Source organism: Ranitomeya variabilis, chromosome 8 (assembly GCF_051348905.1).
Source record: "Ranitomeya variabilis isolate aRanVar5 chromosome 8, aRanVar5.hap1, whole genome shotgun sequence".
NCBI classification, from domain to species: domain Eukaryota; kingdom Metazoa; phylum Chordata; class Amphibia; order Anura; family Dendrobatidae; genus Ranitomeya; species Ranitomeya variabilis.
Window position 1 is genome coordinate 104,688,490 of NC_135239.1, and position 23,269 is coordinate 104,711,758.

The 23,269-nt window shown below is 48.0% G+C and overlaps 1 protein-coding gene across 1 annotated transcript in view; it reads left to right on the plus strand.

Moving 5' to 3' along the window:
* HMCN1 (hemicentin 1) overlaps positions 1 to 23,269 on the plus strand; it is a 768,245-nt gene that overhangs the window by 624,094 nt on the left and 120,882 nt on the right. Inside the window, exon 94 of the mRNA XM_077275842.1 lies at positions 289 to 438. Coding sequence (XP_077131957.1) covers positions 289 to 438 — 150 coding nt within the window. The remainder of the gene's footprint in view (positions 1 to 288; positions 439 to 23,269) is intronic.

Consider the following 23,269-nt stretch of genomic DNA (forward strand, 5'->3'; position numbering starts at 1 on the left):
TGATCTACAGTCCAAATGTCACAATGCCAAGTTAATTCCAATTGTGTAAACCTGCTAAATCTGCAGGGGGTTGAATACTACTTGTAGGCACTGTAACTAGATTTTAATGATATTTTAAACAGTGCACTTTTCTATAGTTTTAAAATTATCTTACTAAAGTGCAAAACCTTGCAGCACCTGACACTGGACTATGTAGTAGCGGCCTATTTTTCTTCCTTCCTCTTAAATATTTAATCAGACTTTTCTTGCACTATATTTTTATCTTTTTTATTATCTTCCTTTCTTTAGGTGGAGCTCAGTTCATTAGAGGAACCCTAGTTGGAACCATCAATGACCTTGACTTTGGCATTGCATTTCTTAATGGCACAATTAGCAACTCTCCTGATTCACAAAGTAACATAATAAAGGCACAATATAGCAACATCCCCAAAACTCTAGGTAAGAGAAGTAAAACGTTTCTTTATGCATCTATTTTACTTTTGAAATGTTTTCATGATGTAGGTAACAAAAATACCTACAGTGCTTGCCATACTTTAATCCAAGCAATGAAACCTGATAAAAATTAGGCTAAATAGAATTTATTTTCCATGACTGGTGTCACTGTTTCTTTGTATAATGCCTAATTGGGCAAAATGTAGTGGCAACAATGACACTCTCCAGGCACTGTTTTAGACGACTAGAAGAACAGTAGAAAGAGTATATGATAACTATATAGGTTTTTTTTGTAGTTACTGACTAACATTATGGGGTCAAGACATAGCATTAAGAGATGAGAGAATTTGTTTGATATTTTTTAAAAATCCACATTTGCCACAATGTGGATTTTTTGTAATACATTTCCTTGCGGATTCAGCTAAATGGTGGATGGCCCACATCTTGCTATACACCATAAAAGAACATCAAAATTAAAAAATTAAAAAATACATATACTCACTTTACCACTCACCTTTCTGGCCCCTCCTCTCCTCAATGTTCAAGGTCCTGTTCTTGAGTGCTAAAATCCCAGACCTCTTCACGCTATGCCGGTACTTCTGGCTCTGATGAGGTCCAGGATTGTTCTGTGCATGCAAATACACTGCTCAAAAAATAAAGGGAACACTAAAATACCATATCCTAAATATCTCTGAATGAAATATTCCAGTTGCAATTTTTCATTCATTGCATAGTGGAATGTGTTCAGAACAATAAAACAAAACAATTATCAATGTAAATCAAAATGAATATCCCATGGAGGTCTGGATTTGGAATGATACTCAAAATCAAAGTGGAAAATCAAATTACAGGCTGATCCAACTTCAGTGGAAATGCCTCATGACAAGGAAAAGGTGCTCAGTATTGTGTGTGGCCTCCACGTGCCTGTATGACCTCCCTACTGTACAACGCCTGGACATGCTCCTGATGAGGCAGCGGATGGTCTCCTTAGGGATCTACTCCCAGACCTGGACTAAAGCATCCGCCAACTCCTGGACAGTCTGTAGTGCAATGTGACGTTGGTGAATGGAGCGAGACATGATGTCCCAGATGTGCTCAATCAGATTCAGGTCTGGGGAATGGGTGGGCCAGTCCAGAGCTTCAATGCCTTCATCTTGAAGGAACTGCTGACACACAACAGCCACATGAAGTCTGGCATTGTCCTGCATTAGGAGGAACCCAGGGCCAACTGCACCAGCATATGGTCTCACAAGGGGTCTGCGGATCTCATCTCAGCACCTAATGGCAGTCAGGCTACCTCTGGTGAGCACATGGAGAGCTGTGCAGCCCTCCAAAGAAATGCGACCCCACACCATTACTGACTCACTGCCAAACCGGTCATGCTGAAGAATGTTGCAGGCAGCAGATTGCTCTCCACGGCATGTCCAGACTGTCACATCTGTCACATGTGCTCAGTGTGAACCTGCTTTCATCCGTGAAGAGCACAGGGAGCCAGTGGCGAATTTGCCAATCCTGGTGTTCTGTGGCAAATGCCAAGCGTCCTGCATGGTGTTGGGCTGTGAGCACAACCCCATCTGTGGATGTCAGGCACTCAGACCATCCTCATGGAGTTGATTTCTAACCATTTGTGCAGACACATGCACATTTGTGGCCTGCTGGAGGTCATTTTGCAGGGCTCTGGCAGTGCTCCTCCTGTTCCCCCTTGCACAAAGGCGGAAGTAGCAGTCCTGCTGCTGGGTTGTTGCCCTCCTATGGCCCCCTCCACATCTCCTGGTGTACTGGCCTGTCTCCTGGTAGTGCCTCCAACCTCTGGACACTACGCTAACAGACACAGAAAACCTTCTTGCCACAGCTCGTATTGATGTGCCATCCTGGATAAGCTGCACTACCTGAGCCACTTGTGTGAGTTGCAGAGTCCGTCTCATGCTACCATGAGTGTGAAAGCACAACCAACATTCAAAAGTGACCAAAACATCAGCCAGAAAGCATTGGTACTGAGATGTGGTGTCACGGGGCCACCGCGACTGAGAGGTTTCAGAGATAAATTAAAGAGGATGGGTGTAATAATTATAGGGGATAACTCAGGAGACTCTTTGCGTGGAACAAGACAACTACGGGACACAGTTTTATAAGTGGTAAAGTCTATATTATCACACAGTGATTCAAACAGGTGCAGAGAGAAACTCAAGTCCACAACACTTGGTGCAAATAATAAACGCAGCTTAGCAGTCTTCAGAGAAAAATGCAATCAAGCAGAAAGTCTATGAAGCACAGTTATTCTTGAGGATACTTGACAAGAATAAATCCTTGTCTTAGTCCAGACACAGATAGATATGCTTATAGGCAGTTCAAATAATATCTTAGCTCAACCAGGGAGGCCTGGTTAATGGTCTCAGGTTATAGCAAAGCAGCAGCAGCTTACATGTCCAGCAAATGCAGATAAAGTAAACACGAGCAGCAGATGAAGGAGGATTACTGGAAACTTGTGTATGCAGCAGGAACTCAGAGCAGAGTAGCAGGATAACCACACAGGTTCACAGGAGCAGGTGTATAGCCAGGGAGTAATCAGAGGTCAGGAGCTGGATGCAAGGCAGAATACTCTAGCACAGACTGAAGGCTGGGGTGGAGTTTTATAGCAGGAAGACACAGTGCACATGAGACCAAAGACGCCATCTTGGAAGAGGGCAGTAATGCACAAAAGGTAAAAAATGTTCAGAGTCCTGACAATGGGTTCCAGATATAAGAATGCGGCTGATCGGAGACGTATGGAAGGTCCGGACCTGAGTGTGGGTGATTGGGTTTGGTTGTCCTCGAAAAATATTAAGCTGAGAGTTTCCTCGTGGAAATTGGCCCCTATGTTTATTGGCCCTTATAGGATTGTGGCCATCGTGAATTCTGTTGCTTTTCGGCTGACTTTGCCTCAGTCATTTAACCCTTTCACGACATGCGCCGTACATGTACTGCGCATGTCGTGTCTCCCCCCTTGATGTGGGCTCCGGCAGTGAGCCCACATCAAAGTCGCGACATGTCAGCTGTTTTGTACAGCTGACATGTGTGCGCAATAACGGCAGGTGAAATCGCTATTCACCCGCCACTATTAACCTGTTAAATGCCGCTGTCAAACGCAGACAGCGGCATTTAACCGGCGCTTCCGGCCGGGTGGCTGGAATTGACGTCATCGCCGACCCCTGTCACATGATCAGGGGTCGGCGATGCATCAGGATGGTAACCATAGAGGTCCTTGAGACCTCTATGGTTACTAATGCAGGCCTGCTGTGAGCGCTCCCCTGTGGTCGGCGCTCACAGCACACCTGCAAATCAGCTACATAGCAGCAATCTCATGATCGCTGCTATGTAGCTGAGCCAATCGAGTGGTGCCAGCTTCTAGCCTCCCATGGAGGCTATTGAAGCATGGCACAAGTAAAAAAAATATGAAAAAATATAAAAAATATGAAAGTTTAAATCACCCCATCCTAAATAAAACAATAAAAAAAAAAATCAAACCTACATGTATTTGGTATCGCCGCATTCAGAATCGCCCGATCTGTAAAAAAAAAGCATTAACCTGATCGCTAAACAGCGTAGCGAAAAAAAATTTGAAACGCCAGAATTACGTTTTTTTGGTCCCGCGACATTGCATTAAAATGCAATAACGGGTGATCAAAAGATCGTATCTGCACAAAAGTGACATTATTAAAAACGTCAGCTCAGCGCGCAAAAAATAAGCCCTCACCCGACCCCAGATCATCAAAAATGGAGACGCTTCGGATATCGGAAAATGGCACTTTTTTTTTTTTAAGCAAGAATTTGAATTTTTTTTCACCACTTGGATAAAAAATAACCTAGACATGTTAGGTGTCTATGAACTCGTAATGACCTAGATAATCACAATGGCAGGTTAGTTTTAGCATTTAGTGAACCTAGCAAAAAAGCCAAACAAAAAACAAGTGTGGGATTGCACTTTTTTTGCAGTTTCACCGCACTTGGAATTTTTTTCCCGTTTTCTAGTAAAAGACATGGTAAAACCAATGGTGTCGTTCAAAAGTACAACTCGTCCTGCAAAAAATAAGCCCTCACATGACCATATTGATGGAAAAATAAAAAAGTTATGGCTCTGGGAAGGAGGGAAGTGAAAAACGAAAACGCAAAAACGAAAAAGGGCCGCAACTTGAAGGGGTTAAGATCCATAATGTTTTTCATCGCTCCTTACTCAAGAAGTTTGTGGCGTCATCCAATCCGTCACCGTCACCTTTCTCTCCGGTCCTTGTTGATGGAAATCTTTAGTTCCAGATAGCCATCATGGGTCATGATAGGTCATGGATTCTCATTTAGTTCGTCGGTCCCTACAGTATCTGGTACACTGGAGAGGGTACGGTCCTGAGGAGAGGATGTGGGTACCTGCTGCTGATGTCCATGCAGTTAGGTTGGTTTGGGCATTTCATACAGCCCATCCTGAGAAATCTGGTCCTGAGGTTCCGGAGGTCCCTCGTAGAAGGGAGGGTACTGTCACGGGGCCACCGTGACTGAGAGGTTTCAGAGAACCGCAGCGCTCTGGGCCTTGTTCACACACAGTGAACAGAAGCTCTTCTCCTGATTTCTGACCCCCACCACATCACCACACAATCCCGCCCCCCCAACACATCACCACACATAATCCCGCCCCCTACCCCATTACCACACATAATACCGCCCCCCACCACATCACCACACACAATCCCGCCCCCGCACCACACATAATCCCGCCCCCCACCACATCACCACACATAATCCCGCCCCCCACCCCATTACCACACATAATCCCGCCCCTCACCCCATTACCACACATAATCCCGCCCCCCACCACATCACCACACATAATCCCGCCCCCCACCACATCACCACACATAATCCCGCCCCCCAAAACATCACCACACATAATCCCACCCCATTACCACACATAATCCCGCCCCACCACCACATCACCACATATAATCCCGCCTCCCACCACATCACAACCGAGTGACAGAAAGAAGTGAGGCTGATATATATAACCAGCGTCAGTGAAGAAGGAATTTGACACCTGCGGAAGTTGAAAACAACAATGCCCGTCGACGTAAACTGCCACCACCTTCGAGGTATGCAGCAAGAAATCCAGAGACTATACCCAGTGAACACCATGTGGGAAAGCAAGACGTTACATGTAATGAATTGCGGTACATCTCACTTTTGGAAAGAAAAATTACACAGTGCAAAGTTTGCGTCATGCTGCGGAAGTGGTACTATACACTTTCATGAAGTAAATGAATATCCTCAGCAGTTTCAAGCATGGTTAACTGAAGATACGAGAGAGGCAAAAATTTTATTTGAGGTTAATTTACCATCTGCGTAAGCGCTATTGAATGTTGTCATTATTTACTTTAGTTTAATCACCAGCAGACTTAATTAGATAGCAATGAGCGTGCCGAGCGTTAGCTGGCTGGAAACATCTAGCATATATATATATATACAGTGCCTTGCGAAAGTATTCGGCCCCCTGGAACTTTTCAACCTTTTCCCACATATCATGCTTCAAACATAAAGATACCAAATGTAAATTTTTGGTGAAGAATCAACAAGTGGAACACAATTGTGAAGTTGAACAAAATGTATTGGCTATTTTACATTTTTGTGGAAATTCAAAAACTGAAAAGTGGGGCGTGCAATATTATTCGGCCCCTTTAACTTAATACTTTGTTGCTCCACCTTTTGCTGCGATTACAGCTGCAAGCTGCTTGGGGTATGTCTCTATCAGTTTTGTACATCGAGAGACTGAAATTCTTGCCCATTCTTCCTTGGCAAACAGCAAGACATATATATATATATATATATATATATATATATATATATATATATATATATATATACATGGCTCTGGAAAAAAAGTTAAGAGATCACTGCAAAATGTTCAGTTTGTCTGATTTTTCTCTTAATAGGTATATTTTTGAGTAAAAATGTAATTTTTATATTTATTCTATAAATTACTGACAACATGCCTCCGAATTTCCAAGCATTTTTTTTCTGAAAAGGAGAAGTGTTAAAAACTACAAACAAAAACCAGGGCTTTCAGACCTCAAATAATGCAAAGAAAACAAGTTCATAATAATTTATAAACAGCAATACTAATGTTTTAACTCAGGAAGAGTTCAGAAATCAATATTTTGTGGAATAGCCATGATTTTTAATCACAGCTTTCATGTGTCTTGGCACTCTTTCCACCAGTCTTTCACACTGCTCCTGGTGCAAAAATGTAAACACATCTTTGTTTGATGGCTTGTGACTATCCATCATCCTCTTGATTACATTCCACGGATTTTCAATGGGGTTCAGGTCTGGAGATTAGGCTGCTCATGACAGGGTTTTGATGACGTGGTCTCTTAATTTTTGCCAGAGCTGTAAATATATATATATATATATATATATATATATATTGTGACAGAATCACACTGGCTTTGTAGAGGAAGGGAGGTACGTGTCACTGCGCATGCAGCGTTCAGTGATGTGAAACCAGAATGTTTTGCGCTTCCAGCGTACTAGGTGCTGAGAGACCGTGTACAGAGTTTAATGGGTTGTTTTCATGTGAGCACTCGCAGTGTGGGATGGAGGGTGCTCACCAAATTCATTTTCCTGCAGGACCTGCAGGTGTTTCAGGACCTGCGGTGATGTCATGATCACGTGTCAAGCACATGTGATATATATACTTGGACCTGTGGTTCAGTCTGGGTGTGGCGCTGTGGGGAGAAGCTGCACTTCCCACAGAAGTGAGGACTGAGAGTGGTTTTCCCTAACAGTGTGCAGGAGGACCCAGCATAAAGAGGAGTGAACTGTGTGCTAATATTTTTGTTTTGGTTTGTCTGTCGTGCCCGGAGGACTGCGTTTTTTTTCAACATCGTGGTTTATGCTGCATATAATAAACCCACTGGTGTTTTATGTGCACGTGCTCCTAAGTCTATCTGAAGGCCTCTACCAAGCCTGACAACCCCTCACACGTGGTGCTTTGAGTGCGGGCAGCAATTCAGGAACCCGGATAGAAGCTGCAGACAACTACATGTCCTGGGTGAAATCCGCCATCCAGCACGAGACGTCCGGCAACATGGAGGAGCTGGTGAAACATCTTGTGCAGGCACATCAACAACATCAACTTGCTAGTCAGCAAGCACAACTAGCACAACAGGAGATGAATAAGCTATTGATACAGCAGCTTCAACAGTCTGAACAGCAGCAGGACAGCAGCAGGAGGCGCTAACACAAGAAAAGGAGTGCCTCACGGAGGTGGTTCGGGTAAGGCTGGCGGTCTTCTCTTCATCTCCGGAAGGTGATGCATACGCCCAGAAAACAGTAAGGCGAGCTATGCAGAAAATGTCCCCGGGGGATGATGTGGAAGCCTTTTTGACAGTTTTTGAGCTGGTGGCTGAATGGGAGAGACTTCCGCCGGAGCAGTGGGCAGAGGTACTGGTGCCATATCTGAGGGGGGAGCCCCAGAAGGCATATTATGACTTAGCCCTCCAGGATGCAAAGGAGTATGGGAATTTAAAAACTGAGATACTGGCATGCCTGGGGGTGACAATGTCTGTAAGAGCTCAGCGAGGCCACCGTTGGACATATGGTGGCGATAAACCACCTCGCTCACAGATGTTTGACTTGCTATACCTGGTTCAAAAGTGGCTGCAACCAGAGTCGTCCACTCCGGCCCAGATGGTCGAGCGTGTGGTGATGGACAGATTCATCCATTCCCTACCCTAGGCCAATGCAGGCCTGGGTTGCCCCCCGGAATGCAGACAATTTGGCTGGACTGGTTGAGAGATACTAGGTGATGGAGAAATTCCTGGGGAGACTATACGTTATTACGTCCCTGTACTTGGATACCGAAAAGGGGGCAGGCTCACCAAAGAGGGTGGCTAGGTCCACAACTGGGGGATGACCCAATCCTGCTGAGGGGACCTCTAAGACTGAGATGAAAGATGTGGTCTGTTGGTGGTGTCACAATCCTGGGCACATAGCCGCCCGGTATATTATGCCCTCTGAACTTACGGACTACAGTCTCGGCAGACGGTGCTCGTATTATGCTTACCTGGCCTGCGGTGTGGACTGTAAAGCCGACAACTGTCCCCAGTCATGCGCCATCTCCGTCAGTGGGGTGAGTTTCCTCGTGCTGCTGGACTCTGAAAGTATGGTGATATGGTGACACTAATCAGCACTGCACTGCCCCACCAGTTAATCCCCAATAAGTTGATGGGTGTCCACTGCATACATGGAAACGCCAAGGACTACCCTGTCGCCAGAGTAACCATGGGGACAGACCGTGGTGATAAGACCCATGAGGTTGAGGTAGTGAGAGCCTTGATTCATCCCGTCATACTAGATCGTGATTTTTCTCTATTCTGGGACTTTTGGCAGAAGGGGCTGTACCGAGTGTCCCTGTTCAAAGCCAGGCCCCTCTGAAGGTAACTCCATCAGGAGAAGAGATGAAGGAGTTTCCCCTTTGTGGCCTTGCTGGAGAGGAGAATGAGACCGGACCTGAGGAGCCCAGCTTCCCTGACTCAGAGGTGCTCGGAGAGAACTTTGGGACTGCCTAGCTTCGAGACCTCACTTTGAAATATGCCTTTAAAAATGTCACTGTATGTAATGGGGTTTCTCAAGAGCTGAGGGCTGACACCAGGTTCCCTCCTTTTGCTGTGACTAGCGAGCTGCAGTATCGGGTGACCAAATTGAGGGGTGGAGAAATTGTGGAACAGCTGTTAGTTCCGACATCGTATCGGCGGAGGGTTCTAGGTATGGCCCATGCACATACACTGGGTGGTCATCTACGGGTAGAGAAAACTCAGGAGAGTGCACTGCAGAGATTTTATTGACCAGGATGTTACCATGAGATTCTAGATTATTGTAGGTATTGCCCCACCTGCCAGATAACTGCCCCTGTGTCTCACTTCAGAAGCCCTGTTCTTAGAGAACATTAGAGAAGCTCCACAGGCATCCACGGGGTTCTCTGTGCGGCCATCATCCATGATGACTCCTGGACATCGCCAAGGAAACCTTGGAAGCCAAGTGTCACGGGGAGACTAGGTGGGTGAAAGCTAATAACCCGGGCCCCTGCAATTTCCCTCAGACTAGGGAAATGCTGACTGACCCTCTACCTGAAGTTTACACTGATGGTGTGCATGTCCAGGCCTTGAACCTCACCCTGCCTCCTGTTACAACCCTAAGCTGAAAGCCTCCGCCCTCCACCCAGTGAATGTAATACACCAATACCCACAGTTAGCACAGACAAGGATAAAGGAAAATATACACCACGCCGCAGTCACTCAGGAATACACTATAAATGTGCAGGGCAAAATAAACACAAATGTAGGAAGGAGTAAATAAGACAAAGGAAAATACACCACCAGCAACGATTCTCCAACAACCAGCTCTCCACTCCAGTCCGAGATAACAACGCAAGACAGAAGCTATAATCGGCGACGCCCAATGATCCGGAGAACTATTTAAAGGCCATGGGCATGGCCCAGCTTCCAATCCGAGGATCAGGTAAATTAACCCTGGAACAGCTGGACAAAACCTAGCCGATGCCAATGAGCAAATAGTGGTCAAAAGCGGAATTACCGCTGTCTGTCGAACGACGTGGTCTGAACAGCATCCGACATGACAGTACCCCGCCTTCTACGAGGAACCCCAGGGCCCTCACGGCTTATAGGACCCGGCTTGTCTGGATGGCGACGATGAAAAAACCTGACCAGCCGATCCGCATGAATATCCGAGGCTGGTACCCAGGACCTCTCCTCAGGCCCATAACCACGCCAGTGTACCAAGTACTGTAAAGTACGATGCACTACATGAGAGTCAACCACCTTGGAGACTTCAAACTCCAAATTACCATCCACCAATACTGGAGGTGGCATAGGCGCCGCGTCCACAGAACCCACCACCTTCTTTAGAAGAGACCTGTAGAACACGTTGTGTATCTTATACACTGTAGGGAGCTCCAATCGGTACGCTACTGGGTAAATGACGGCGGTGACCCTAAATGGACCAATAAACCGTGGACCCAATTTAAGGGATGGTATTTTGAGTCTTATGTTTTTTGTGTATAACCACACCCAGTCATCCACACTCAGGTCCGGACCTGGCACACGCCTACTGTCAGCCACACGTTTGTACCTAGCACCCACACTCAACAGGCGCTGTTTAACTCTCCTCCAGACTGATGATAATTGTGCTCCTAACTGATCCTCCTTCGGAACGCCGGAAGAGCCCCTCTGACTCAAGGTACAAAATTGAGGATGTAGCCCATAAACACAAAAAAACGGAGACTCCCCAGACGACTCCTGGGGGTGATTATTGATGGCAAACTCAGCCAAAGGAAGAAAGGTAGACCACTCCTCCTGGTTATCAGAGACAAAGCAGCGTAAGTACTGTTCCAAATTTTGGTTCATACGCTCAGTCTGACCATTTGACTGAGGATGGAACGCCGAAGAATGAGACAACTTGATCCCCAGCCGTGAGCAAAATGCTCTCCAAAATTTTGCCACAAACTGAGACCCCCTATCAGACACAATGTCACACGGAACCCCATGAAGTCTGACCACCTCCTGCACAAATACCTGAGCCAGAGTCTTAGCGTTAGGCAATGAAGGCAAAGGCACAAAGTGCGACATTTTTGAAAACCGATCAACAATCACCAAGATGACCGTGTTCCCAGCTGATGAGGGCAAATCAGTGATGAAATCCATGGAGATTTCCGTCCATGGCTTACTAGGTACTTCAAGAGGAAGTAGTGTGCCAACAGGACGGGAGCGGGGCATCTTAGCTCTAGCGCACGTGGTACCAGCTGACACGTATGAGACCACATCCTGTCGGATCTTGGGCCACCAAAACTGACGTGACACCAACTCCAAGGTACCTCTAACCCCTGGGTGGCCAGCCAGGACAGCATCATGATGCTCCACCAAAACCTTTAGGCGGAGATGAAGTGGTACAAAAGATTTGTTGATGGGAAGCTCAGATGGTACCTCCTCCTGAGCCTCGGCAATCTCAGCCTCAACCTCGGTAGTGAGAGCCGAAACCACCACACCCTTTTGGAGGATGGGTACTGGATCCTCCCGAGGTTCACCCCCCAGAATACACCTGGACAGAGCATCCGCCTTAGTGTTTTTAGACCCCGGTCTGTAAGTGACAACAAAATTGAACCACGTGAAAAACAATGCCCAGCGAGCCTGCCTGGGGGACAGACGCTTGGCTGACTCCAAATACAGCAGATTCTTATGATCGGTAATAACAGTAACCTGATGTACCGACCCCTCCAAGAAGTGTCGCCATTCCTCAAAGGCCAACTTGATTGCCAACAACTTCCTGTTGCCGATATCGTAGTTATGTTCGGCGGACGACAGTTTCTTGGAGAAATAGGCGCACGGACGCAAACCACTCAAAGATGAGCCTTGAGATAGTACCGCCCCCACACCAACCTCAGACGCATCGACTTCCACAACAAAGGGTTTTGATACGTCTGGCTGCACAAGAATGGGGGCTGAAACAAAACTGTTCTTAAGAAATTCAAATGCGCCCACAGCAGCCTCAGGCCAAACGGAGAAATTGGTACCCTTTTTAGTCATGTCAGTTAGCGGTTTAGCAATGATGGAAAAATCCTTGATAAATTTCCTATAGTAGTTAGAAAACCCAAGGAACCGCTGAAGTGCTTTCAGGTTATCAGGACGTTCCCAATGCAGCACTCCTTGCACCTTAGCGGCGTCCATTTTAAAACCAGAAGCAGACACAATATAACCCAAGAAAGGCAACTCTTGAACAGAAAATACACATTTCTCAAGTTTAGCATACAGCTTATTCTCTCTGAGAAGCTGTAACACCTGCCTGACATGATCTAAATGAGCATCACGGTCGCAAGAATATATGAGGATGTCATCTAGGTACACGATAATGAATTTCCCCAAAACATGCGAGAACACATCATTGATGAAATGTTGGAACACTGCAGGTGCGTTAGTCAACCCAAAAGGCATCACCAAATTTTCAAAATGACCCTCAGGGGTATTAAAAGCTATCTTCCACTCATCACCTTGACGGACTCTTATGAGGTTGTACGCCCCCTGAGGTCAAGCTTGGTAAACCACTTAGCACCCGCCACCTGGTTGAACAAATCTGGTATCAGTGGCATCGGGTATGGATCACGAACCGTAATCTGGTTCAACTCCCTGAAATCCAAACACGGGCGTAATCCGCCATCTTTCTTCTTCACGAAGAAGAACCCTGCTGCCACCGGCGAGGATGACGGCCTGATGTGCCCTTTGCTCAAGCTTTCAGCAATATAATCTTTTAACGCTTGTCTCTCCGGACGGGAGATGTTAAACATCCTTGCTTTAGGCAACTTGGCCCCTGGTTTAAACCTGATAGAACAGTCATAGGGACGATGTGGCGGCAACTCTGAGCAACCCTTTTCAGAGAACACATCCACAAAATCCAAAAGTGACTCCGGAACGCTTGAAGTCACCGCAGCCACACATGTAGCCAGGCAATTCTCCTGGCAGAACACGCTCCACTGAATTATGTCCTGAGTTTTCCAGTCAATTACTGGGTTGTGCATGGACAACCAAGGAAAACCCAAAACCACCAGAGCAGGAAGATTCCTGAGCACCTTACATGTAACCCGCTCGGAATGTAGAACCCCAATGTGGAGTATCACCTCAGCCACAAATTCAGTAATCTCCCCCTGAGAGAGAGGAGCAGCATTGATGGTGACCACACGGATAGGATGAGACAGTTTTTCAATCCTAAAACCTGCTGTGCGGGCAAACTCCTCATCAATGAGATTTGTGGCTGAACCACTATCCACAAAAACAGTAATTGGCAGCTCACCTCCAGCGATAAAAACCTTAGCAGGGAGCATGCATTGAGAAACCACCATGGAGGATATACATAAGCTCAGATTGGTCTCCTCCACACCATCTGAGCTTAGAAGTTTTCCGCCGTTGCGTTTTCCTTAGACAGCAGAGGACAGATGTTAATAAAATGACCAATTTTACCACAGTAAAAACAGGCTCCCTGCTTCCTGATCTCTGGGGCTAGACGCTTTACATGTGACACCCCTGCGATTTGCATAGGCTCCGTGGGCTCACCTGCAGCAACCTCACGTGAACCTAAACCTTCACCCACAGGCGGTGTCTCATGCTCCCCCTGACGCAGACGGCGATCAATGCGGACAACCAGACTCATAGCGGAATCTAGAGAAGCAGGAGTCTCGTACATCAGAAGGGCTTTTTTAACCATTCCAGAAACCCCATGAATAAACTGACTCCGCAATGCTGGATCATTCCATTGGGTATTGATCGCCCAGCGGCGGAATTCAGAACAGTAATCCTCTGCTACTCGCTCCCCCTGGCGAATGGAGCGTATTTTAGATTCTGCCAGAGCCATTCTGTCGGGTTCGTTATAGATTTTCCCAAGAGAAGAAAAAAAACTCTCCACAGAGTCAAATGCAGCAGAATCAGATGGCAAAGAAAACGCCCATGCTTGGGGATCCCCGCTTAACAATGACAAAACCAGGCCCACACGCTGAGCCTCATTACCTGAGGAGATCGGGCGCATACGGAAATGTAGTTTGCAAGCTTCACGAAAAGAAACAAATTTACTGCGTTCCCCAGCAAATTTTTCAGGCAAAGGAAATTTAGGCTCAGCAACTCTTTCTGTCGCTCTAGCTTGCACATTAGATACTGCTAGTCCCTGTTTCTGTACTGCCCCCCTCACCTCCGTGACCTGTAGGGACAGCGCCTCCAACTGGCGGGTTATGGAAGTCATGGGATCCATGACAAAACACACAAAAAAAAAGAAACCCCTTTTTTTTTTTCTTTTGTTGTTGGGCCGATTATAATGTCATGGGGAGACTAGGTGGGTGAGAGCTAATAACCCGGGCCCCTGCAATTTCCCTCAGACTAGGGAAATGCTGACTGACCCTCTACCTGAAGTTTACACTGATGGTGTGCATGTCCAGGCCTCAAACCTCACCCTGCCTCCAGTTACAACCCTAAGCTGAAAACCTCCGCCCTCCACCCAGTGAATGTAATACACCAATACCCACAGTTTGCACAGACAAGGATAAAGGAAAATATACACCACGCCGCAGTCACTCAGGAATACACTATAAATGTGCAGGGCAAAATAAACACAAATATAGGAAGGAGTAAATAAGACAAAGGAAAATACACCACCAGCAACGATTCTCCAACAACCAGCTCTCCACTCCAGACCGAGATAACAACGCAAGACAGAAGCTATAATCGACGATGCCCAATGATCCTGGAGAACTATTTAAAGGCCATGGGCATGGCCTAGCTTCCAATCCAAGGATCAGGTAAATTAACCCTGGAACAGCTGGACAAAACCTAGCCGACGCCAATAAACAAATAGTGGTCAAAAGCGGAATTACCGCTGTCTGTCGAACAACCTGGTCTGAACAGCGTCCGACATGACACCAAGGTCATGCCACACCAAAGCGTGACAGAGCATGTCACCCAGCTGCAGGAGAAGATGGCTCACCTAATGCCTATCGTGAAGGAGCATCTGCTCCAGGCGCAGGAGGCCCAAACCAGGGTATACAACCGATCAGCAAGGCTGAGGCAGTTCCAGCTCAGGAACTGCGTGCTAGTACTCATACCAAAGGCGGAGAGCAAGTTCCTGGCCAAGTGGCAAGGCCCATATGAGGGCGTGGAAAAACTCAGGGATGTGAATTATAAGGTACACCAGTCCTGTCGCAGGAAGCCCCACCAGGTGTACCATATGAAATTGCTCAAACCCTGGCAGGACCATGAACCGTGGGTAGATACTTGCATGGAAACCCATCTGGAAGCTAGGATTGAGGAGGTCGTGATTGCAGAGAAGTTAACGCCAACCCAGAAGCAACAATGTCGATAACTGCTGCAGCAGAACCGTGATCTGTTCTCGGAATTGCCAGGGCGCACACAGGTCATTGAACATGACATACTAATGGAGCCGCATGTAAGGGTGAACCTAAAGCCTTATAGAATCCCTGAAGCATGCCGGGAGATAATCTCACAAGAAGTGAATAGAATGATGGACCTCGGGGTAATAGAGGAATCAAAAAGTGGCTGGTCCAGTCCCATCATCCTCGTACCGAAGCCCAGTGGCGAGTGGCGGTTTTGCAACGACTACCGCAAGCTCAGTGAGGTGTCCAGTGTTGACGCATACCCGATGCCCCTTGTGGATGAACTTATTGAGCGTCTGGGGCCCACGAGGTATATCACAACCCTTAATCTAACAAAGGGATACTGGCAGATTCCCATGTCGCAGAGTGCCAAAGAGAAGATGGCCTTCTTGATGCCGGATGGCTGCATCCATTACACCAGGATGCCATTTGGTCTGCAGAGGCCCCCCCCCTTACCCTTCAGAGGGCAATGGATTGGATCTTGGTGCCACATAGGAACTATGCCATAGCCTACTTGGATGACATCACCATCTTCAGCCATGGCTGGAGTTTGCATCTCCTAAAAGTACAGGTGGTCCTCGATGCCTTGAGGAAGGCAGGTTTTACAATAAACCTGAAGACGTGTGCCATAGGGAAGGAGGAGGCCAGGTATTTGGGCTACATCATTGGGAGAGGTGTAATCAAGCCCCAATTGAATAAAATAGAGACAATTCAGGAGTGGCCGCAACAGCTTTCCAACAAGCAAGTGACGGCATTTCTTGGGATTTGGGGGTATTACTGGCAGTTTATGCAAAACTTCGCCATGATTGCCGCACCGTTGACGGACCTCCTCAGGTGCACCAGGCCGACTGTGTTAAAATGGGCTCCTGACACAGAGCGGGCGTTTCAGGAACTCCAACGGGCTCTGTGTAGGCATCCGGTTCTGGTCACACCAAACTTTAAAGGGAACCTGTCACCTGAATTTGGCGGGACCGGTTTTGGGTCATATGGGCGGGGTTTTCAGGTGTTTGATTCACCCTTTCCTTACCCACTGGCTGCATGCTGGCTGCAATATTGGATTGAAGTTCATTCTCTGTCCTCCATGGTACACGCCTGCGCAAGGCAATCTTGCCTTGCGCAGGCGTGTACTCCGGAGGACAGAGAATGAACTTCAATCCAATATTGCGGCCAGCATGCAGCCAGCGGGTAAGGAAAGGGTGAATCAAACACCCGAAAACCCCGCCCATATGACCCAAAACCGGTCCCGCCAAATTCAGGTGACAGGTTCCCTTTAAGAAAGAATTTGTGTTACAGACCAATGCTTCAGAGGCTGGATTAGGAGCTGTGCTCTCACAGGAAATAAACAGAGAAGAGCATCCCGTCCTGTATCTGAGCCAAAAACTCTCTTCTTGCGAGAATAATTATGCAATTGTGGAGAAGGAGTGCTTGGCCATAAAGTGGGCCATAGATACACTAAAGTACTACCTTCTGAGACGAAGGTTCAAATTATCAAATTACTGTCACACCATGCCCTGCTGAGATGGTTGATTGAGAAAAAGGGTAAAAACCCCAGGGTGTCTAGGTGGTTCTTAGCTCTTCAGGACTTGTCGTTTCATGTAGAACGCGCCCGCTGAGGAAGCCATAAGTGCGAAACGCGCGTTGGGGTTTTCATCCCGAGTCCAGGAGCAGGTTGGTTCATCCATCATATTGGTCTCTATCTCCCTCTTAGTATTGGGATTTTTTCCCTTTGTCTATGGCTGCTGCTTTTCTTCCTATTATGGTATCGAATTTGCACATACTGTGATTATATATTTTTGGCATACTATAACCTGTGGATATCTGTCAGCCTATGCATGCACTTTTAAGAGGATAAATATAGTGACTAATTATTCAACCCCAGTATATGGATACTGTGTCTTATATAATGTGCCCCCAGTGAGTTTCTTGGTAGTGTAGTCGCCACTGTGGCGCTTATTTGCATTTTATATATATTGCACTATTGGCACTTTATATATGTTTCCATTAACTGATGTTATATATGGATTTGTTATGATAGTTTGAACCATTAGTCCACATATAGTATTCTGTTATCTATTTTCCTAAAAAAATATAAAACATTTTTGTATAATTTTGAGATGATTTATGTTTATGAGTCGAGTTTCCTCTGCTGCACAGGGGGAATCTCGATCCGTGTCTGCTGTGGTCTCCCATTCTCCATCGGCCGCAGTGGAGCCTGCTCAGTGGAGACGTCGGTCCCAGTGTCTCGCTGAGCCTGATTCTGTGCAAAGGGTTACTGCTGTCTCTCCAGGCTCTGCTATTGTACCCTGCACTGATCTGCGGCGAGCAGGCTTTTCTGGGACTAAGTCCTGCTTTGCTCACACTGAGCATGCCCAGGGTAAGATCTCTCAGTGGAGATCAAGGGTCACATGCTCAGGTACTGCAGCCAAATCTATTGGTCCTTCTAGGAAGGTCCTGTAGGTACGCAGGCTCTGTAGCAGTCTCTCATTGGTCCTTTTTAGGAACGTCCTGTACATGCTGCAGCTATTTAAGGCTCGCATGGCGGCACGGCCATGCGCTAGTATCTTCCAAAGTTACGTGCTTTGCACCACTGTGGTCATGTGCTTGAATGTGTTCAGGGACCCGGCTGAAATAAGCCCCTAGAATGCTGGCACCTCCGGCGAGGAGATTGTGTATGAGTGTATTCAGGGACCTGGCTGAAATAAGCCCCTAGAATGCTGGCACCTCCGGCGAGGAGTTTTGTGTGCATGCATGACCACTGACTGTTCTCATCTGGGTAGTTAGCCTGTGCCTCTGTGAGAGTCTAACAGGGCACAGAGCTTTGCTTTTTCGGCCGCTCTGTGAAGTTAACAGAGCTGGTTCATACCGCCATATTGTGCCGCCATTCACTTAGCAGCAGGATCTTTCCTGCACGGTGGATCCCGGGTTGCGAATGCACCAATCCCATCAATAAATATATTCGGTGCATTCCGCAAACCCTAACAGTATACTAGCGCCAGGATCTGGCTAAGTAATGGCGGATGAACAGCGGTTGCAGGGGTACATCCAGCTGCTGGAGGGTCGGTTGACGTCTCTTGAGCGTGCAACCTCGGCGGTGGATGTTACCGCAATAGCTGTTCAGGCTGCTAGCATGGCTGCAGCTGCTTTACCCACTGCCACCTCTGTTCCGACCATATCTCACCTCCCATTGCCTGAGAGATACTCTGGGGACAGTAAGTCCTGTAGGGGTTTCGTGAGCCAGTGTGGTATACACCTCGAGCTCCTGGCTGCACGTTTTCCCACAGAGTGGGCAAAGGTGGGATTCATAATCTCTCTCTTGTCAGACAGGGCATTGGAGTGGGCTACGCCGCTGTGGGAGCGCAATGATCATGTGGTGCTGAGTGTTCCTCGGTTTCTGGACACTCTGAAACAGGTCTCTGTATGACCTCAAGTCACCCATGATACAGCGCTCTAGCTGCTGGCTTTGACTCAGGGCTCAGACATGGTCAGCCATTTTGCGGTTACCTTCCGGACGTTAGCGTCTGAGTTGGAATGGCCGGATAAAACCTTCATTCCCGTATTTTGGAGGGGGCTGGCTGACCATGTGAAGGACACTTTGGCTACTAGAGAGATTCCCGCTACACTGGAGGAGCTCATAGCTGCATCAACTCGCATAGACCTTCAATTTCACGAGTGAGGGTTGGAGCGAGCCCAGTGTAGGCAGAGGTTTCCGCTGGCTCCCACCTTTGCCAGACCTCTGGAATCTCCAGTCCAGGCATCCTAGTCACATGAGGCCATAGAGGTGACACGAGCGGGACCCAAGTCCCAGTCCGCTCGTGCACATAAGGTCTGTCATGTTTGCCGGCAGTCAGGACATCTTGCCTCCAAGTGTCCTCAGCGGTCGGGGAAACGTCAGTGTCTAGTGGCAGTAGGAGGAGGTACGCTAGACACGGCGACATTTTCCTCAAAGTTGTCCTTCAAGGGGACAATTACCTTTGGCCCATCCACTCTTATGGTAGAGCTATGCGTGGACTCTGGGGAGGAGGGTAATTTTATGTCATCTGCTTTCGCCCAGCATCACGCAATACCCCTGGTTATGCTCGCCAAACCAGTAACCGTTCGAGTGGTAAATGGGTCGACACTACCCTCTCAGATTACCCACCAAACCATTCCTATCACGCTTTCTGTGTCTCCATCACATCAGGAGATTATCTCACTATTAGTCATTCCTGAGGGAATTGATGAGGTCCTGTTGGGGATACCATGGCTACGCTACCATTCTCCTCATATAGAGTGGTACTCAGGGAGAATTTTGGGATGGAGTAAATCCTGCGAGGGTAGATGTCAGAGGGAGTGCATTCAGGTTGCTACAACTCAGGTACCCGCAGATCTTTCCTCTCTCCCCAAACACTATTGGCCCTATGCAGATGTGTTCTCCAAAAGGGCTGCGGAGACCCTTCCGCCTCCCCGCCCCTATGACTGTCCTATTGACCTCTTGCCTGGTGCTGAGCCTCCCCGGGGTCGAGTTTATCCGTTATCTCTCCCGGAGACGGAGGCAATGTCTCAGTATATCCAAGAGAATCTGGCAAGAGGATTCATTAGGAAGTCAGTGTCACCAGCAGGGGCAGGGTTCTTCTTCGTACAGAAGAAGACAGGAGACTTACGTCCATGCATAGATTACAGGGGTCTTAATGCTATCACCGTTAAGAACAAGTACCCATTACCCCAGATTTCTGAGCTTTTTGATAGGCTACGGGGAGGAAGTGTATTTACAAAATTAGATCTGCGGGGTGCCTATAACCTGATTTGCATCTGTGAGGGGGACGAATGGAAGACGGCTTTTAACACCAGGGATGGGCATTATGAATACCTGGTGATGCCCTTCGGGCTCTGTAATGCGCCAGCCGTTTTCCAAGACACTGTGAACAACATTTTCCGGGATATGCTCACCACCTCGGTCGTAGTCTCTCTGGATGATATTCTCATCTACTCTCCAGATATTGACTCCCATCGGAGAGATGTTCGCAAAGTCTTCGACCTCTTATGGGCAAACTCCCTCTATGCCAAGTTGGAGAAGTGTGTGTTTGAGCAGGAGTCCTTGCCTTTCCTTGGTTATAACATCTCTGCCCAGGGTTTGGCTATGGATCCTGCCAAGCTACAGGCTGTGATGGACTGGCAGGAACCCCATTCTCTTAAAGCCGTGCAGCGCTTTATGGGGTTCATTAATTACTATCGCCAGTTCATTCCACACTTCTCAACTTTGGTACCTCCCTTGGTTGCCCTCACCAAGAAGGGAGCAAATCCCAAATTGTGGTCAGAGGAGGTCTCCAAGGCCTTTCTCTCGATTAAGTCACACTTCGCTAGCGCTCCCATCCTACATCGCCCCGATGTAGATAAGCCATTTATCATGGAGGTGGATGCCTCATCCGTTGGGGCGGGAGCAGTCCTTTTCCAAAAGGATGCTCAAGGTCGGAAGCATCCTTGCTTCTTTTTCTCCAAGACCTTCACACCAGCGGAGAGGAATTATTCCATCGGGGACAGGGAGTTGCTAGCCATGAAGTTGGCTTTTTCAGAGTGGAGACACCTCTTGGAGGGAGCTCGCTTATCCCTTCCAAGTGTTCACTGACCACAAGAACTTGGTGTATATACAGACGGCCCAGTGGCTGAATTCTCGCCAGGCTAGATGGTCCCTGTTCTTCTCCCGGTTCCATTGTACTCTCCATTTTCTCTCCGGGGAGAAGAACACTCATGCTGATGCTCTGTCCCGCTCCGTAGTGTCATCTGAGGAGGAGGAGGAGCCTCGGCTTATTGTCTCTTCTGAGAGCCTGAGAACTGTGGCTCCAGTTTCGCTTGAGTCCATGCCCCCAGGCAAGACTTTCGTACCAGCAAATTTGCGACCGGAGGTTCTCTCTTGGGCTCATTCGTCCAGAGTCGGTGGACATTTTGGGACCAAGAGAACATCTGAGCTTTTGGCGAGGACGTACTGGTGGCCGCATATGGCTCGTGATGTCAGGGACTATATTCGGGCGTGTGTCTCCTGCGCCCAGAATCGGTCTCCTCGGCAACGGCCTGCTGGGTTACTTTACCCCATGCCGGTGGCAGACAGGCCCTGAGAAATGGTAGGGATGGACTTCGTAGTGGGCTTACCCAAGTCTCGTAGCTGCACCGTTATCTGGGTAGTCACCGATCATTTTCCAAGATGGTGCATTTGGTGCCGCTTCCACGGTTACCTTCTGCACGGGCCTTGGCGACGTTGTTCATTAAACATATTTTCCGCCTACATGGAATGCCTGATAAAATTGTCAGCGACCGGGGTCCCCAGTTTGCGTCTCGGTTTTGGAGAGAGCTCTGCTGTTTACTCAGCATAGAGCTGAATCTCTCCTCTGCATATCATCCCGAGACGAATGGGTTGGTAGAGAGAATCAACCAGACTCTGGTGACATACTTGCGACATTTTGTCTCTGCTAGGCAGGATGACTGGGCATCTTTGCTACCTTGGGCGGAATTTGCCTTGAACAATGCCGTAGCCGAGTCCACTGGTCAGACTCCTTTTCTCCTCAATTACGGCCAGCATCCGCATGTCCCTGTGCCCATGCCCGTGTCATCCACCGATTCTAGGGTGGCAGACTGGGCGGTGGAGGCACATGACATCTGGGATCGCACACAGGATGCCATCCGGGCCTCCAAGGAGAGAATGAGGGTTTCGGCCGATACACACCGGCGCCCCGCTCCGACCTTTGCTCCTGGTGACTTAGTGTGGCTTTCCGCCCGTAACATCAGGCTGCGAGTTGAGTCCACTAAGTTTGCACCTCGCTACATTGGCCCGTTCAAAGTTCTGGAACAGTTCAACCCTGTGGTCTACCGTTTGGCTATTCATCCACGCCTTGTTATCACCGATACCTTTCACGTTTCCCTCTTAAAGCCCTTCATTTGTCCCGGTTTTCTGAGTCATCTGCCGGGACATCGGGTTCATCCACGGATGAGTTTGAGGTGAATGCTATCGTGGGGTGCAAGGTGGTACGTGGCAAGACATTTTATCTGGTGGATTGGAAGGGTCACGGTCCAGAGGATAGAACCTGGGAGCCTGTGGAGCACATTCGGGCTCCGCTGCTCATTGCAGCTTTTGAGCGTAGTGAGGCTCAAAGAGGGGGGGCCCTAGGAGGGGGGTAATGTTAGGAGTCGAGTTTCCTCTGCTGCACAGGGGGAGTCTCGATCCGTGTCTGCTGCAGTCTCCCATTCTCCATCGGCCGCAGTGGAGCCTGCTCAGCGGAGACGTCGGTCCCAGCGTCTCACTGATCCTGATTCTGTGCAAAGGGTTACTGCTGCCTCTCCAGGCTCTACTAGTGTACCCTGCACTGATCTGCAGCGAGCAGGCTTTTCTGGGATTAAGTCCTGCTTTGCTCGCACTGAGCATGCCCAGGGTAAGATCTCTCAGTGGAGATCAAGGGTCACATGCTCAGGTACTGCTGCCAAATCTATTGGTCCTTCTAGGAAGGTCCTGTGTTATGATCCTTAGTGGTTGAGGATCACAAATTACTCCAGCTAAGTAATAAACATAGGACAAGCTCTAGGGAGGTGGCAAACTGGACTGACCGCAAATCTGAACCTATCCAACACACTAAAGGTAGCCGGTGAACGTGTCTAAAATCCTAGACGTCTCGAGCCAGCCTGAGGAACTAACTACCCCTAGAGAGAAAGAAAGACCTCACTTGCCTCCAGAGAAATAATCCCCAAAGATATAGAAGCCCCCAACAAATAATAACGGTGAGGTAAGAGGAAGGCACATACACAGGGGTGAAAGCAGATTCAGCAAATGAGGCCCACTAATACTAGATAGCAGAAAATAGAAAAGGGGTCTGTGCGGTCAGTAAAAAACCCTTATAAAATATCGACACTGAG